Consider the following 16,237-nt stretch of genomic DNA (forward strand, 5'->3'; position numbering starts at 1 on the left):
TAAAATTAATTCTCTTTCCAATTGTTTCTTATTCTTAGTAAAGTTCGCATGTACTTTAGAAACTAAGATCACTTGTCTTAGTTCTGGTAAATGCATATAAAAGTTATGAGTCACTATCACTTTTACTACAATTCCTTGCAATCAACTTAATTATATATGTATTATCTTTTTCTCTTATAAGTTGCAATAGATATTTGTAGCATTGGCTATGGAATAGTGTATAGTGGAGGAGATGAAGGAAATGAAGAACAAAAATCAGACAAATTAATAAGAGATATCTCAAGCTTAAAACCAATTCTACATGCATTAGTTGCAACGTTTTGATAAAATGTTATTCAGGCAAATTTCGACTTCTATTCTTTTTTTATCATCAACTTTTTTTTTACGATGATGATCCGGTATTAGAAAATTAGTATAGTAAATTAAATATGAAAAATAACTAATATATATCAAAAGAAAATTATTAATAAAAAACTATTAGATTTTAATCCAGCATTGATTTATGTTAAATTATGAATGATTAAATAAAATATATTAAATAGTTATGTGTCTGAAAAGATATGGAACCTTTAAATAAACAACCTTATTTGTTTATAAGTATATCCATATCACACTATATTTTCTTTTATTTAGAAATATTAAAAACAAATATTATAAAAAGTTTTTTTTAAGAAAATACAAATTATTGATATATATATATAGTAATTTTTATTATTAATAAAAATTTATAAACTAAATTCTAAATATATATATATATATATAATATTAATTATTAACATTTTAATTTCTAACTATTTTAAATTCTAAATTAACAACATTTTTCCCTAAAATCATTCTCTTCTTTATCTTAAGTGACCAAAACTTGCTTTGCCAAGTTCTTATCTCACTTATTTCTTAAATCTTTTAGTTCAAAGTTAGCGATACAATCTAGGATATTTGTCTTTTTAATGGTTTATATACCTAACTTAATTGTTAATATATAAAATATCTTAATTAGAATTAAAGGTGATGAAATTTCTTTCACTAAGTTGGGTTTCTTAGTTGAAATTAAAGGAATGAAATTGAAAATATGCACAATTTAATGGATAAATTCGTATTAATAATTATACAATTACAAATCTTGAATTTTTTTAACTAAAATAATACACTAACCAAAATTTTGATACTATACTTTTTAATATTTTTGAGCTAAAGTTATGAATTAAAACACGATTTGAATATTATTTTTTAATTAAAGTCCAAATGATTCCAATATAATATCTTTTGATATTCCAATAAAATTATGTTATAAAATAAGATTTTGGTTTTCTTTTTTAGGTAAAAAAAACACAAATTCTGTATATAAAAGTCTTCTTTTAATGTACAATTTATTTGTTTAGGTAACTTTCTTAAACTTTACTAATTTAGAAAAACAAATTACTACGTCTTTTTTAAAATACCCTAGTTTTTATGTCACTTCAACAATTTTGAAGGAGAAATTCTAGTTTTAAATCGTTAAAAAATTAGATTGAGCAGATTGGAACATGTTATATGGTCCTTTTAGAAAGAATATGGTAAATTGAATTTTGTTGAAAGTTATTGTTATATTTTCATATAATGAATTAATTTACCTGTTCAAGTTTGATAAGACATTAGAATACTATAACTGATTTTACCTTGGATTGTGCAGAATTGTGGAACTTTATTGCAGATTCAGTGTTTGGATAAACCTATTTGTGCAGATGTTTTGTACTGTCTAAAGCAGGTAGCTTCTTGCCCCTTTTCTTGTATATTTATATTATTTCCCTTTTTCTTAGGATGATTTTTTTGTTTGTTGTTGTTTCATTGAATATCGCTGTACTTTGGAAGGGTTGAGTTTCTGCATTTTGAATTTCAGATTGGGGTATGATCAAATTGATAACAAGCTTGAGGATGAGCTCCAAGGGTTATTCTATTTTAGGGTTGAAACTTGATTTTGTTATTCCCTTGAGTTTTTTCAATCCCAATGTATGGAGCTTGTAAAATTTATATTTTCACCTGGATACCCTAGTCAGATTTGTATTTTTTTGTTTGTTTTTATATAAATAGTATTGATGTTATTGAACTACAGTTAGACTGGTTATAGAGACCTGTTCTCGACCTTGATTATTTGGCAAAATAGGGGGTATGCATGAAGCCTGTGTTTTGTGCATTGATCGTGAATGTTTCTAAATTGTTTTTGTGAATCTTGGTTCTTATAGTTGCACTAAAACTGGGTATGATTCTTATACAAAACGGCTAAGGACTCTGAAGTCTTAACTAATATATGTTGAACCTAAGCTGGTGGAGAATTTGCAGGTGCATAATTCTGAAGATACTGTCGTGTTTTGGGGATTTCCAGTGATAGAAAAGAGAAGATAAACTTATGGACCGACTCAGTGGTTCTGCCAATGTAATGATAGTGTCAGATCTTGATTTCACAATGGTAGACATCATAATTTTGACAATGATCTGTTTCTGGATTAATGCTGGGGTGAAATCTAGTGAAGATTGTGTATCTCACTGCAGGTTGACCATGATGATCCAGAGAATCTTGCTCTTCTCAGGTTCAATGCGCTGTGGGAAGCTTATTATCGTCATGATTCTCTGCTAGTTTTCTCCACCGGGAGATCGCCAACTATTTATGGAGATTTAAGAAAACAGAATCCTTTGTTGACTCCTGATATTACTATAATGTCTGTGGGTACTGAGATTGCATATGGTGAATCCATGGTCCCTGATGATGGTTGGAAACAGTATCTGGATCATAAGTGGGACAGAAACGTAGTTTTGGAGGAAACAGCCAAGTTTCCTGAACTAACTATGCAAGTATGTATCTACCTCGTAATCTGTTAATTATCAAAATTAAGATACTTATCAGAAATTTTATATGTTGAATCATGATCAGCCGAATGACCTTGAATGAATTTCGGTATTAGCTATTCTAGAGAAGCATTGATATTCATTTATCAACTTGTTTTCTTTGAACCTTCTGGAGTAATTGCAGTCAGAAACAGAACAACGGCCTCACAAGGTCAGCTTTTATTTGGAAAAAGGGAAGGCCCCAAATATCGTCAAAGCCCTCTCAAATTGTTTAGAGAAACGTGGGGTAAGATTATAGTTCATATATTAACTCAATGGCAGAAATTTGTCTACTTCATTTGAAAGCTTTACCTACAATTTTTTTTTGGATAGGCGGTTAAGATCTTCTGCCATCCTTTCTCATCTGTAAAGACAAACAACTGACAAGTATGCATGGATACTTAGTTGATTGGATTTGTCTTGATCTGATATTGTATTGACATGCTAGAATTTCATTATATTTATATTACAATGACTTGTGATATTACTTTTTTCTCTTTTCCAGTTAGATGTGAAAATAATTTATAGTAATGGTATTGCTTTGGATGTATTACCCCAAGCTGCTGGAAAAGGAAGGGCTCTTGCTTTTCTACTTGAAAAACTAAATGCTGATGGACTTGGGCCACACAACACTCTTGTTTGTGGTGATTCTGGAAATGATGCTGAACTATTCACTGTACCTGAAGTTAATGGGGTCTTGGTTCGTAGCATTATAAGAATTAACAACTTCAACTTACAGTTGTCTGTAAATGTGATTGTACTGTGAAAAGTAATCTTTCATCTCCTGAATTTGAAGGTCAGCAATGCACAGGAAGAATTGCTTCATTGGTATGCAGAAAATGCAAGGAGCAATCCCCAAATAATTCATGCAACTGAAAGGTGTGCAGCTGGCATTTTGCAAGCCATCGGTAACTTCTCTCTTGGTCCGAATGTGTCTCCAAGAGATATTAGAGATTGCATGTCCAGCAGGAAAGTTCTTGGTCCAAGCCATGAAGTAGTGATGTTTTACATATTTTATGAGAGATGGAGGCGTGGTGAAGTTGAGAATCCTAAGCAGTATATGCAAACTTTTAAATCAGTCTTCGTAAGTTTGATCCAATTGTAAGATTTTTCTCATAACTGCAAATCCATTGCTAACCTTAATCAGAGCTGAATGTTTTGCGTACATGAACAATGAATTAGTTTAGGAATAGGAATACCAAGAATTGTTAGGGTATTGAAAGAAAGCACGGAGAAGTTTAAATTGCACGAGAAAAGACTTGGTGGCTTTGAAAAGGCGTTTTATCATAAAGAGTGAAAGGGGAAACACAACACATGTAGTTTAGACTTTTATATCCCCAATTATTTTCTATGCATTTATATGAAAACATAGAATAAGGGGAGTTGGTTTTACAAATTGAAATTGAAACCTGAGGGACCTTTTATGTTGATTTTGTTAACCTGAAGAGGCATCGATTCTATTCTTTTCTCAATTTTTTTGTTTATTTGTAGCATTCTTCAGGAAATTGTGTCCACCCTTCAGGAGTTGACCAACCTATGCACCAAATTTTAGATACCTTAGAAAAGGCTTTTGGGGACAAGAAGGATCAATACTTTCGAGTGTGGGTTGATGGTGTATCTTTTGCAGAGGTTAGTTTGGGTTCGTGGCTGGTCAAATTTGACAAGTGGGAGATATCTGGTGAGTTTTTTTTCAACTTTAATTCATTAGTCTTAAGTTCGATTTTTTGATTGGCATCTGTATTTTTAATTCACTAGTCTTGAGTTCTATTCTTCAATTTGCATCTTTATTTGCCTCATGGCTTCTTGTTTGATATAAGCATTTGGGCTTGCAAGAGGGTCTAGGATTGTAAGAAAAAATTACCGTCTTAGTACAACAACTTTAATTCTGTTAATTTTGTTTGAAATCCATTAATGTTTTAGGTAATTGAACACGTGTTTAACCTTTAGTAATTGTTACATGTGTTTAGTTAAGGAAAAATTATCGTTAATATGCAATTAGAGCCTTTTATCCTTTGCTTTTTGTTTTGTAAATCTAAAATCTTTAGTGGTTCCTTCATGATTAATTGCATATTAACATTAATTTTCCCTTTAATAAACATATGTGATAATTATTAAAGACTAAACACATATTCTTTTATATTAATTGTTCTGGTTTAAAGTTGAGTGACTTCAAGCCAGTAATATTTGTTTTTGTAGAAACTTGGTGATTTCCAACCAGAATACTTCATATCCTCCCCCTTGGGAACCATCATATTTATAGGGACCTCAACAAAATTCTTAGGGTCAAATAAGATCTAGAAAACTGACTTAAAGATAAAAGATATTTTCTTCCCTAAATCGGGTCTCATGAATCGTTAGGGTTGAATAAGTACTGGAAAGTTGACTTACAGATAGAAGATATGTGACCAAAGACTTGGGTCCACTTCGGTACTTTAATGACATTGAAGTTACACAATCCTTGTGTGACATTGTCATTTCCTAGCTAAAGTATGCTTTAGACGCTTTGACCAAGACTGATATGATTAATTGTTGCCCCAAAAATAGTCCTAGGATCCTAATTTGAAGCTTCGGTCAGGTCAAGAGGAGCCATTGAAAGACCCTAGAAGATGTCATCGTCTAGTAGGCAGACTTAATTACCTCACTGTCACTAGACTAGAAATCAAATATGCAGCCAATGTAGTTAGCCAATTCCTAAAGGCCCCATGTGATAGCCATTGGAATGTTGTGATACACACCTTCATCAAGAATGTACCAGGTCCTGGTTTAATATACACAAATTAAGGCAATTCCAAAATTGTTTGTCAGTTTAAAGTGGGTGGCTTGATAAGCCCTACGAAGTATCGCTAAGATAGGTTCTAAATGACTCTGTTTGACAGGGAATTCCATTTAAGGAACCTAAACCCTAAACAAATGATAAGACAGAACACTATTACATCTCCATGAAAAAAATGGAATAGATTCCATTGAAGGAGCCTATTTTGAATTTTCTGAAATAATTTCAATCTTTTTAATATCTAATATAAAGTGGACAGATTAACTACAAAGGCTACATCTATTTTATCTCCAAATACATAAAACAATTTGATAATTATCAACAACTTCACAGTTTGAAAGTGTTGCAGCCAAATTATATCGAGTAATATTTGTGATATATACTTGAGAAATACATCTATATCTAGTAATTACTTTCAAGGTATCAGTTATGGGCAACTCTGCAGAGAACATGCAGAACTCATTCTGCAGAAACTTACATTGGATTTTATGATACAAATGATTGATTGCATGAGTGGTAGTGATTGCTGATTTTCATGTGTGATTCTGTTAATAAATTGCCTAATTCAATGCAGCATGCTGAGCTTCCTTTTCTTGTTTTCAACTTTTACTCATTTGCATTTTTAAGCTACCCTTCTAAGGCTGTGTAGACAAGTATTGGAAGATTTCCTGTCCTTTTATAAAGTAGTTTTACAAATCCTCTTTCTATATTACTTACACTTCATTGTTCTGTCCTGTCATCTAATCAGGGAATGAGACACAGGGTTGTTTAACAAAGGTTTTGATGAATTCAAAGGTAAGTCCTTGTACTCGGTCTTTAGCTCCTAGTTTTTTATTTAGCACTTCATTATACCTTAGTTTTCTGATCTTATATATCTATTAATAGGTTTTGGATTTTGGCAGGTTGATGCACCACATCATTATACCTGGATGCACTTACATCAGACTTGGTTGGATGGCTTAGGAGAAAAGGATGATGTGTCTTGGTTGTTGTAGTTTCTAATCACTTCTCTTAAAAGAGTATTATTAAAAGGACTATGCTTCAAAGTGCGTTGAAGCAGCAAGAATGCAAGATAGATGGTTAATAAGGGTATTTCACTTTATCTATTATTGAATAATGATGTGTTAACAAATTAGTTAGATTTTTCTATTAAATTATCTAAACTAATTGTATTAAGGTTTGTATTTGGCAAATTATTTCTGATTGAATAAGCTAGCTAGATACTATACTGAATAAAAATAACTTATATCAGACATTATTTGGTATTAATATAGTAATCTGTGTAAACATTATAAAATAATATTACATAAGTTTGTTGAAAAGTAATTTTAAGATGAATAATTTAATTTAGATGCAAAATAAGCAGTTTTTTGCATGAAAAAAGGTATTTAAGAAGTTGAAAAATAATCATAAACTACTTAGGAGTTTTTATAAGCTAAATCTCCAAATATTAAAATATGCAAGTTATTTTACAAAATTACTCTAAAAAATCAAATAAAAAAAGTTTTTGAAATTACAAATTTTAGCAAAAATAAAATGATTTCAAAACAAGTAACATATTTAACATCCAATCCAACCTCACTTGAGAGCATAGGTTGAATTTGATTGGATTTTAGCAATTCGACTCATGTACATACCTAATAAATGAGTAAAATTAACATTTTTTTAAGTATTTTATTTAAACAAAACTTTATTTTTTACTTTTTACCATCAAATAATAAAATGATGATGAAACAACATTATTTTAATAATATTGGTTAATATTTTTCTTTAAATAAAATAATTTTAAAAAACTAAACACGTGTTAATTCTACGTTGATATTGATGTAATCTTCAATTAAGCTCTTACTACTTAAAAAAAATGTAACTAAACAAAAGAGGCCAAAATAAGAGTGTAAATTTTATGTCAAACCTGAATAGGGAAAAATGTTGAGAAACAAAAACATGTCACTTATAAAAATAATTTTTCTCTTAACCGATACAAGTAAATGATTGAATCAAAAATAAAAATAAAAATTATCAAATACCTAACTGAAAATTTATAATAGACGAAAAAGGCTACTTAAGCCAAAAAAAAAGCCTTCTATATAATTTTAAAATTATCAGAAGATTCATATGCATAAACTAATTGATAGAATATAAAATTTAATATTTGGATTTGCTAAATTTGCATTCTATAAAACTTACTAAAAATGTAATTTAAACCTGGTATAAACGGAACATGTGTTTTTTTCAATTAAATGGTAAAAATATCAAAGATAATAAATTTAGTGACTAAACTGTTTACTTTAAAAATATAAAAAAAAATAAAAATGTATAGGCATTGGATTCCTACTATAAACTTAAAGAAAGCAGGAAAAATTGACAAGAAAATGGCAGCATGTATCGAATAGCCCAAAAGAATCCAGCACCTCATTGTCAGTGAGCATAAATGGAAAAAAAAAATAAAACAAAAAACCTACTAGCTAGCTAATAATCATTCACAGCTTGCTCACTTGAATCGTAAGTTATTTGAGAACCAGCTAAGCCATAAATTCATGCCTATTTCTGGCTATGATACAAGTAGCGAGAATACAGGGATTTTGTGAACATAATTGACCAAATCTTTGATTTAGTACTATGACCTAAAACCATTACAAGTAGAGCACAGATTATGTTCAACCATATCATACTATTACAAAATTGTGAAAAATTGCCTTGCACCCAACAAGAAGCAAGACAACTGAGATTGACAACATAGCACCTGATTTACTTTCAATAACGTCACTTATCGAGATTCCTCCTACCTGGACAGAAATTCAGACATCACTCACTTTAGAGCTTATTAATTTGTAGCATTAATAAAGCCTGCAGCAGCGACAAAAAAACCACTTTTCAAAAACAATAGTCTTACTTCTTCCGCTGCCTATGTTTAACTTTCACAAATTTTCGACCAGACTTGTCACCCCCACCAGTGCCCAATGAGAAACTCCCTCCTGCATTAAATTCGAGACTGCCAGAAGCTTGAAATGGAGATGGATTCTGTGGGGCGATGCTCTGTTGACCACCAAACTGGAAAGGAGTAGCTCCTGTTGGAGTTGGTGCTCCAAATGCAAAATTTGATTGAAGTGGGGCAGGTTGTTGGCCAAACAAAGGAGTTGCGGGTGGAGTTGCTTGAACTGTGTCCTCGGCCATACTGTCCTCCATGTTCATCTGATCATTATTAACAGGAGCTGAACCAAATGAAAAGACAGGACTAGAACTTCCAAAAGCAGGTTGGGTGTTGGTAGTAGCTGTAGCTGAAGTGAATGAAAACTGAGGAGTTGATGCAACAGCAGAGGATCCAAACATCATGGGAGAACTGGTAGAAGTAACAGTAGATGTGGATGATCCAAAGGAAAACCCAGGGGTAGATGAAGATGATGAGCTAAAAGATGAACCGAAGGCAAACCCAGAGGAAGGTGAAGATGTTGAACTAAAGGAAGAGCCAAATGGAGACTTGTTGGGCTGCCAACTTGAAAGCCCAAAAACAGTAGAACTTGGGCCACTACTGGAGCTAACAGGGTTGGCTTCTGAAGAAGCAGCAGGGGTACTCTGCCCTGAAGTTGTACCTGCGTTGAAAATATTTGTGGGGGAACTAGAAGAAGCAAACAATGAACTACCTGAAGCAAAACCTGTGCTCCCAGACAACCCAAATAATGGGGCTGATGCAGATGAACTAAATGCTACTGGCTGACTCTCAGAAGAAGTTGCAAACAAACTGGTACCAGAAGATGCCAGAGTAGCAGGAACAGACCCACTTGTAGTGTCAATGACAGAACCCAGAGACTGGCTACTTCCAGTAGTCGCTACTGAGGAATTAAAGCCAATAATGCCACTCCCTGTGCTTCCAACTGCAGCAGAAGAGCTCCCAAAAATGCTGTTCTTGTTTTCCAGTGGTTCTGAGGCAGAAGATGATACAGGTAAACTTGTTGATTGTAAAGGAGTAGATCCAAATTTGAAAACTGAAGTTGTGGGAGATAAAGATGCCACTTGGGAAGAGGAACTGTTATTAGTCACTGCAACTACAGCAGGGGTGCTAGTTGTCGTGCAAGGGCTAGTGGAGGTAACAGTGGCACTACTGCTGCTGTTGCTTGTTGCAAGTGATGAGCTACTAAATATATTCGGATCTGCAAAATTGTTTGTAAACACAGAGGAAAGTGGAGAGGTGCTTGAAGCAGCAGGTCCAATATTTAGATTTGAATTGTTGCCAAAGGTAAATATATTTGTAGATGATGGCGTCAATGCTGAAGAAACAGCTGGTTCAGACGACTGGGTGGAGAAACCAGTGAATATATTAGACTTAGCACCAGCATTTTCTAAATCAAGTTTTGGCATTGCATCAACAGCACCAGCAACAGGACTTGAGCTGCAAATGAAGAAAACGCTTAGTATACTGATTGTTGTGGTACTTCACTGTTTTAATGTAGATTCGTTTCAATTTCAATTGAACAGTGAATCAAGAAAAACATAATATATAAATAACAAAAATCCAGTTCAATTTGCAAAATGTAAACACAAGTTCAAACTTCACTCTAACTATGAAAGTAAATTTAAGCCACAATAAAAATATCCTATGCAAGTAAAAGATCAATTGAGATTTAAATGCAAGTCAAAATTACATACACTAACCTGATCAAGCTTCTTGGAATTGAGTCAGAAGAAGAGCCAAATTTAAACACAGTAGATTCACCACCAGATGAGGAGAAAGTAAATGGCACATGGGGAACCTTGTCAACAATTTTGTTGAAGCCAGAATTAACCAAAGGAGCCTCAGTACCTGGCTCTTTTGGTGAAGCAACCTTCTCCAAACCAAATAGTGGACTAGGCTTAGTAGTGTCCTTTGATGGAGCAACACCAGCTGTCCGCTCAGTTGATGGAACACCATTATTCCCAAAGTTAAACAGGGGAGAATTAGCAACTGATCCATTAGGTGTAGACTTGTTAGAGCCTAAACTTGTGTTAGAAGCTGTTGTAATTGCACCTGTAGTTGGCTTAAACATAGGATCAGAGACAGATGGAGTTATAAAGGTCGATACATCAACCTTCTCTTCAACAATAGACCCATCAGCTGTTCTAACTTGAGGTTTACCATCTATTGTAAAAAATTTGGATGGCACAAGCCCAGATGAAACCGGGGACTTCTCCAGTACAGCTGTTTCAATAGAAGAGGCAGTTTTATCAGCCAAAGCAGTGGAGACTGTTGTTTCTTTCCTCGAAGTAGAGAAAGGAGACACAGCTCCATTAGGATTGGCCTCATCATCCAGCTCCAGATAATCCTTTACAAGAGATAGAGTAAAAAGAACAACAGTGAATAATCATGATGACATATTAATCGCACTTTTTCATTTAGAAAAGTCATTCAGTTTAGTTTGTCAAACAAATGAATATCAACAAGATTAATAGTACCAGCTCTTTCCATTGAGATATACAAAATAATTAACCTGAAATTGCATTAAATTAACAAAAGTTTTAAAAAAAATAAAATCATTACAAAGAAATTAATAAAGAAAATCACAAACCTCAGGTGCACTCATATGGAATGCCCTCTTTTTTTGTGGAGGATAATACCCTGTTTTTTTTCCAGAGGAATCTCCAGATTTTAAAATAGAAATATCTTGCTTTCTTGGGACTGTAGCATTTGCATCAACAGGAATCACTGCATCAGTAGGAGCAACCAGTTTTGATGAACCATTCTCGGTTTCATCTATCTTAGATTTTAACCTTGGAGCACCAGCAGACATATTTTTAAGTGTGTCATCCAATTGTTTATCCAGTATGTTATCCAGGAATTTTGATGAATCTACTGTCTCAATACTTCGAAGAGCCTGCCCTCGTAGCATGGATGAAGACAACTTTGTTGGGGATTTTTCTTTAGGAGAAACCAACTTATCAAGCTGCTGCAGTATTTTTGTAGCCATCTCACTAGATTTTGAGGGTAAAGGAGGAGTGCTTGTACTAGGCATCGTGTCATCTACAGTCTCTGCAGACAATTTTGAATGTGTATGCCTGGCTTCACCCAGCAGATTAGGCTTCTGCGTGGAAGACGAAGGTTGCTGAGCAGCATCAGTACCAACTCCACTCCTATCTATAGATATAGGGTTTCCCAAATGAGATAATGACAATCTATTAGAAGATAGAAGATTAGACTTGTGACGGATCCGGCGTATAGGACCAAAAGATCCTATATCATTATCTAATACAGAACTTCTACGTTTTAATAGCTGCAAAAAAAGGGAGGGGAAAAGAGGAAAAACCCAGTAAAATATCCTTTAGAGATCTTAAACACATAAACTAAAAATGATAGGACTAGCAATCATAAGTATCAGTACCCCTTGTTTAGATCCAGAATGCATATGATGATCAATTACATGATGAGCTGAAGATGATGGCTCACCTTCGACATCAACCCTGGCACCCTGTAAGAGAAACCACATTAATTTCAACACCAGAGATATAATGATAAAAAATATCATTCAGTAAATGGGCAAACCTTGGGCACAGAGCCTGGATGAACTCTAGAATAAGGTGTTCGAGCCATATTATATATTGCTGATCTGCCACGAGATCGTGGGGTCACAAAACCATTTTCATGAACCCTAGTAAGGGTAGTAGCCCTTGGCACAATTGACATAATAGGAGATTTTTGAGAAAAATTTTGACTTCTCAGTAGAGTTGGATCCTCCCTGGGAGAACTTCGGATGCCTAACATTGATGGTGATAACTTTGAAGACCTGCTACCCATGTAAGCCTTGGCAAGCTCCGCAGGGGAAGCAACATCATCAACAGAAACCTATAGACGTAATATATAGAAGACAGATGAATTAAAACAGGTAATTAATAATTTTACAAATACAAGGGAACAAGGAGACATATATATGAAAGATAAGTATGAAGCAAAAGATCATAGAGTTGAAGAACCTTCGCAACATATGGGGTTGAAACAAGATCCATCACATTTTCTAGTGCTGGAGTTTTGAGGTATTCTTCCCTTTGTGCATGAGGTAAAACTGGATCTGATGGAATCACTTCTGTGTTCTTCCTTTCCTCCCCAACAGATGAACCAACAGTTCTTGAGCGCATAAGTTCAGTCAAATGCTCTATCTCGGATCTGTGGAATAATACAAACTTATTACATGCAGACTTGTATTAAAAGGAATGTTGTGTGAGACTACAGAATGACACGAATTTGCAATGGACAACAGAAGATGCAAAGTGCATGTTTCAAAACAAGAACTTCATAAATTCAATAAATTATGCACGAAGTGTAAATTACACTAATAGCCACCATGCACTGTGCAAACTATGAATGACGTGGGCTCAACTACATGGATCAAGGGGCAACATTGGCTCTATTAAGAACCAAAGGATTGTACCAACAATCCACATCACAAAGATACAAAGTTATATGTTGGAAGCAAACTACCAAACACAGACCAATCAACCCAATACCAGAATCAGTGGTAACAGACAGTCATGCACGTCATAGAAAAATACCTGGTAAAAGTTTTTTGCTTTAGCATTTTCTCAAGTTCAGTTAATCCATCTCCATCAGAACAGTTAATTTGGAGACTACTTTCTCCTACTACTTTTTGCTTGCCAGAGGATTCATTTCCAACCTGTTCCTCAAACAGAAAAACAAAATGATAACCACAACAATAATTACAGAAAATGATATCGATAAACTTGGCATAAAAAACAAGAATCAAAATAATAGAAGCAATCATAGCAACTTGGGTATTATGGGGTGCCAAGTCCCACATCAAGTAGTATGAGATGCTCATGGAGTATTCAAGTGTTTTGAGGGTAGATTCCCCAAGTGCATGGGTACAACTTATCAATTAATAACAGAGTTAATTGTTGGTTTCTCAGAAACTGCTGCTAAGTGAAATGTCATTGAGAGAAAATTGTCATGACATCGGTTCTTTGGGGCAGTGCTATGATATGAACTTGGGTAGGCACCCCAATTAATTTAACAAACAAGGAGTGAAGTTCTTCAACAAAATCAATTGAACATGTTTTGAATTTCAAGTGAAAACTATCCATCTTGGCATATTAGGCATTTAAATTATTCCTTTGAAAGAGAGAAAATAATCATTGGAGAGTTTCAGAGCTTTCAATAATGATTTGTCAACAAAAACAAATTTTAGTTTATTAACTATCAAGAGATAAAAGTAAAGTCAACCTTCATAACTGCATAATTTTATTCTGTAATTTAATAATGAAATAGCCAAAGTATTACTAGTGGTACAATGGAAATGCATCTCATCAACACCCAAAATACTATTCGTAAGGAGAAGCAAACACAAATAAGATATGTAAAGCATGCCTACTTACAATGAGAGCTGTTTCCTGGTGATGGTCCCTCACTTCCTGTACTACTTCTGCGCCAAAATATACATACCATAAATAAAAACATGAATCATATTTCTCACTCAAATATCAGAGAACAGCAAACAAAATAAAAAGGAAATTGAAAAAAAATGAAAATGCACATAAAAGTTACAACTAACAAGTTACCTTTCCACAGAATACCCCACAATCTACCACACTTGTACTTAAAAAAATAGGGAAAGCAGCAAGCCCCGAGAAATATTATAGCAGTGGTTCCCATTTCTCATTTACACTTTCCTACTCTCAGCTTTGAAATTAGATATACTCTGTTCAGCCAGCTGCATTTCTCCCTGTATCTTATATTGATCCAACCCCTTCCCTACATTATTGAATATCACCCATCCCGTCCATTTTGCCTACTGTGCAGAAGAACACCAACCTCCCTCTCCTCCTTTGCAAAAACTTTTACCTTTACTATTAATTTACTTATTATTTTATTACAGTAAAAATAATATATTTTTAATAATACTAAAATAATAAATATAATATATAACATTAAAAAGAATCATGAATATTAATAATTAATTATAAAAATAATATTGATAATAAAATAATAAATGCTAATAATAATAATTATTAATACTAATAACTTATTTTTTCTTTCTTCTTTCTTTTCTTTCAAATCAAAAACACATACATACACCTTTACATTCCCATTCATTTCTTCTCTCTTTCCACTCTATTTTCACTTCAACCAAACAAACTCATCTTCCACTTATTTCTCACTCGTTTCTCTTCTTTCCTTTTTTCTTGTCTTCCCTCGATTTCTTTCTTTCATTCTTATAGATATTGTTTACAAATTAATTACAACACATATGATGGAAACCACTGAGAGACAGACTGAATCTACAACCAACCCAAAAGCCGAATCGGTTCAGGGATGCAGAATCCAGTTCCCAAACCCCCACATGCACTTGTCACTAAGAAACAACCATTCCCTGTAAAGTCAATAAACAAAATCCCGACCTTGTGCTCCATCCCAACATTCTAAGTGAACAAGAGAGTTTCCTTCCTCTCCATACGTTAGACACACCCAGTTTCATTCTATCCTTTTCCCCACATCCTCAAAACACCAAGCTAAATTTAAAAACGCATTTACATCACATCAAATTACAGCACCCTCTAATTATATAACACAAGTTTTACAATTTAGTAACAGAATACACAGTATCACACAACAGAAAAATTTCTCAAACGTTTATAAACATAACGCAATGCAAAATTCTACAGCTTTCAGACAATTAAAACCCCATGAACTAAAACTCAATCAGTTGAGAAATGTGCACACAATAATAGTCACAATAATTATCCAAATCCCGCCTTAAATGCTTTAAAATTTAAACATGTTGACATTATTAATTATCAGCACTAACAATGCCGAAAGTGATTATATTCTCAAGAAAAAAATAAAAATACAACATGCAAAAGAAAAACCTAAATTATAAAGTATCAATTTAAATTAATTGATAATTTGTTCAGAGAGAGAGAGAGAAACCTTGTGGTGGTGCTGCTGGTCCTGGTGGTGCTGGAAGGCGTTTGCGGAAAACCGAGCCGAAGAGTTTGTGAGCGCTGGAAGCGATGAGCCTCTGCGCGGGATCGACAAGCTTTGAGAACCAACCGTTGTTTCGGTTAGGGTTTCGCAGCGCTGTCGGTGGACGATCGTACGGCGTCGTTTGAGTTTTTCGTAACGGTCGTTTACGGAACTTGCCAAACCCCCCGCCGCCGCCGCCGCCTTCGTAAGGGTTCTCTTCACGCGCCGGCGCCATGAGAGAGAAAGAGAGAGGTTCGAATTCGATAGAGAGAAGAAGTTAAGATTGAGCAAAATTAGGGTTTTAATCGCAGAGATAGAAAGAGAAGAGAGAGAAAATAAAAATAAAAAACAAAAAACAAATAAAATGAAATAAAGGAAAATAGAAGAGAAAATAAATAAATAAATAAATAATTGTAAAAGGAAAACGAAATAGGGCAACGGATATCCGATGAGAACGGAAAAGAATCTCTCACTACTTTTTGTATTTTTACTTTCCCTAAAATAACTTTTTCTTCCTCAAATATTATATTTTATATTAACCTTAATTATTTTCTTTACCATTCTAATATTTAATATAAATTTAATTTCTACTGTGTTTTCATATGTTTTTTATATACATTAAAATAATTGTTAGTTTGATACATTAATATTGTAAATGATGA

General features: G+C 33.6%; 2 protein-coding genes across 14 annotated transcripts; one reads left to right on the plus strand and one right to left on the minus strand.

Moving 5' to 3' along the window:
- Positions 1-1,464: 1,464 nt before the first annotated feature.
- On the plus strand, positions 1,465-6,901 carry LOC137830389 (sucrose-phosphatase 1). 12 transcript variants are annotated; one of them, XM_090305245.1, is made up of 10 exons: positions 1,465-1,553; positions 1,670-1,744; positions 2,299-2,443; positions 2,527-2,826; positions 2,996-3,106; positions 3,365-3,559; positions 3,661-3,943; positions 4,351-4,537; positions 6,381-6,427; positions 6,535-6,901. In XM_090305245.1, the coding sequence occupies exons 6-10, from the start codon at positions 3,465-3,467 to the stop codon at positions 6,625-6,627; spliced, it is 705 nt and encodes a 234-aa protein (XP_090161371.1). In that variant the 5' UTR covers positions 1,465-1,553; positions 1,670-1,744; positions 2,299-2,443; positions 2,527-2,826; positions 2,996-3,106; positions 3,365-3,464; the 3' UTR covers positions 6,628-6,901. The 12 variants fall into 12 exon arrangements, 8 of the variants coding, with proteins under 8 accessions (XP_090161371.1, XP_068493791.1, XP_068493790.1 ...); XM_068637690.2 differs by having other exon boundaries at positions 1,519-1,553; positions 2,317-2,443; positions 3,005-3,106; positions 3,656-3,943; XM_090305244.1 differs by lacking the exon at positions 1,465-1,553 and adding an exon at positions 3,193-3,246 and having other exon boundaries at positions 1,606-1,744; positions 2,317-2,443; positions 3,005-3,106.
- Positions 6,902-7,993: 1,092 nt separating this feature from the next.
- Positions 7,994-15,962, minus strand: NUP1 (nuclear pore complex protein). 2 transcript variants are annotated; one of them, XM_068637706.2, is made up of 10 exons: positions 15,540-15,962; positions 13,988-14,034; positions 13,148-13,269; positions 12,572-12,761; positions 12,144-12,443; positions 11,983-12,069; positions 11,173-11,874; positions 10,283-10,929; positions 8,526-10,019; positions 7,994-8,418 (listed from the first exon to the last, which is right to left on the minus strand). In XM_068637706.2, exons 1-10 carry the CDS (start codon positions 15,808-15,810, stop codon positions 8,415-8,417), a joined length of 3,864 nt encoding a protein of 1,287 aa, XP_068493807.1. In that variant the 5' UTR covers positions 15,811-15,962; the 3' UTR covers positions 7,994-8,414. The 2 variants fall into 2 exon arrangements, with proteins under 2 accessions (XP_068493807.1, XP_090161152.1); XM_090305026.1 differs by having other exon boundaries at positions 8,383-10,019.
- Positions 15,963-16,237: the final 275 nt, after the last annotated feature.

Source organism: Phaseolus vulgaris, chromosome 7 (assembly GCF_051622355.1).
Source record: "Phaseolus vulgaris cultivar YP4 chromosome 7, ASM5162235v1, whole genome shotgun sequence".
NCBI lineage: Eukaryota > Viridiplantae > Streptophyta > Magnoliopsida > Fabales > Fabaceae > Phaseolus > Phaseolus vulgaris.

What these genes read in the sequence shown, in the direction of transcription:
- LOC137830389 (XM_068637690.2), top strand. Translation starts at nt 2,384, where the DNA reads ATGGACCGACTCAGTGGTTCTGCCAATGTAATGATAGTGTCAGATCTT. An exon ending in CAGATCTTGATTTCACAATG is followed by an intron (nt 2,444 to 2,526) that starts GTAGACATCATA and finishes ATCTCACTGCAG; the next exon opens with GTTGACCATGATGATCCAGA. An exon ending in AAACTTTTAAATCAGTCTTC is followed by an intron (nt 3,944 to 4,350) that starts GTAAGTTTGATC and finishes GTTTATTTGTAG; the next exon opens with CATTCTTCAGGAAATTGTGT.
- NUP1 (XM_068637706.2), bottom strand. Translation starts at nt 15,810, where the DNA reads ATGGCGCCGGCGCGTGAAGAGAACCCTTACGAAGGCGGCGGCGGCGGC. An exon ending in ACCAGCAGCACCACCACAAG is followed by an intron (nt 14,035 to 15,539) that starts GTTTCTCTCTCT and finishes ATTTTGGCGCAG; the next exon opens with AAGTAGTACAGGAAGTGAGG. An exon ending in AAGCAAAAAACTTTTACCAG is followed by an intron (nt 12,762 to 13,147) that starts GTATTTTTCTAT and finishes ATTATTCCACAG; the next exon opens with ATCCGAGATAGAGCATTTGA.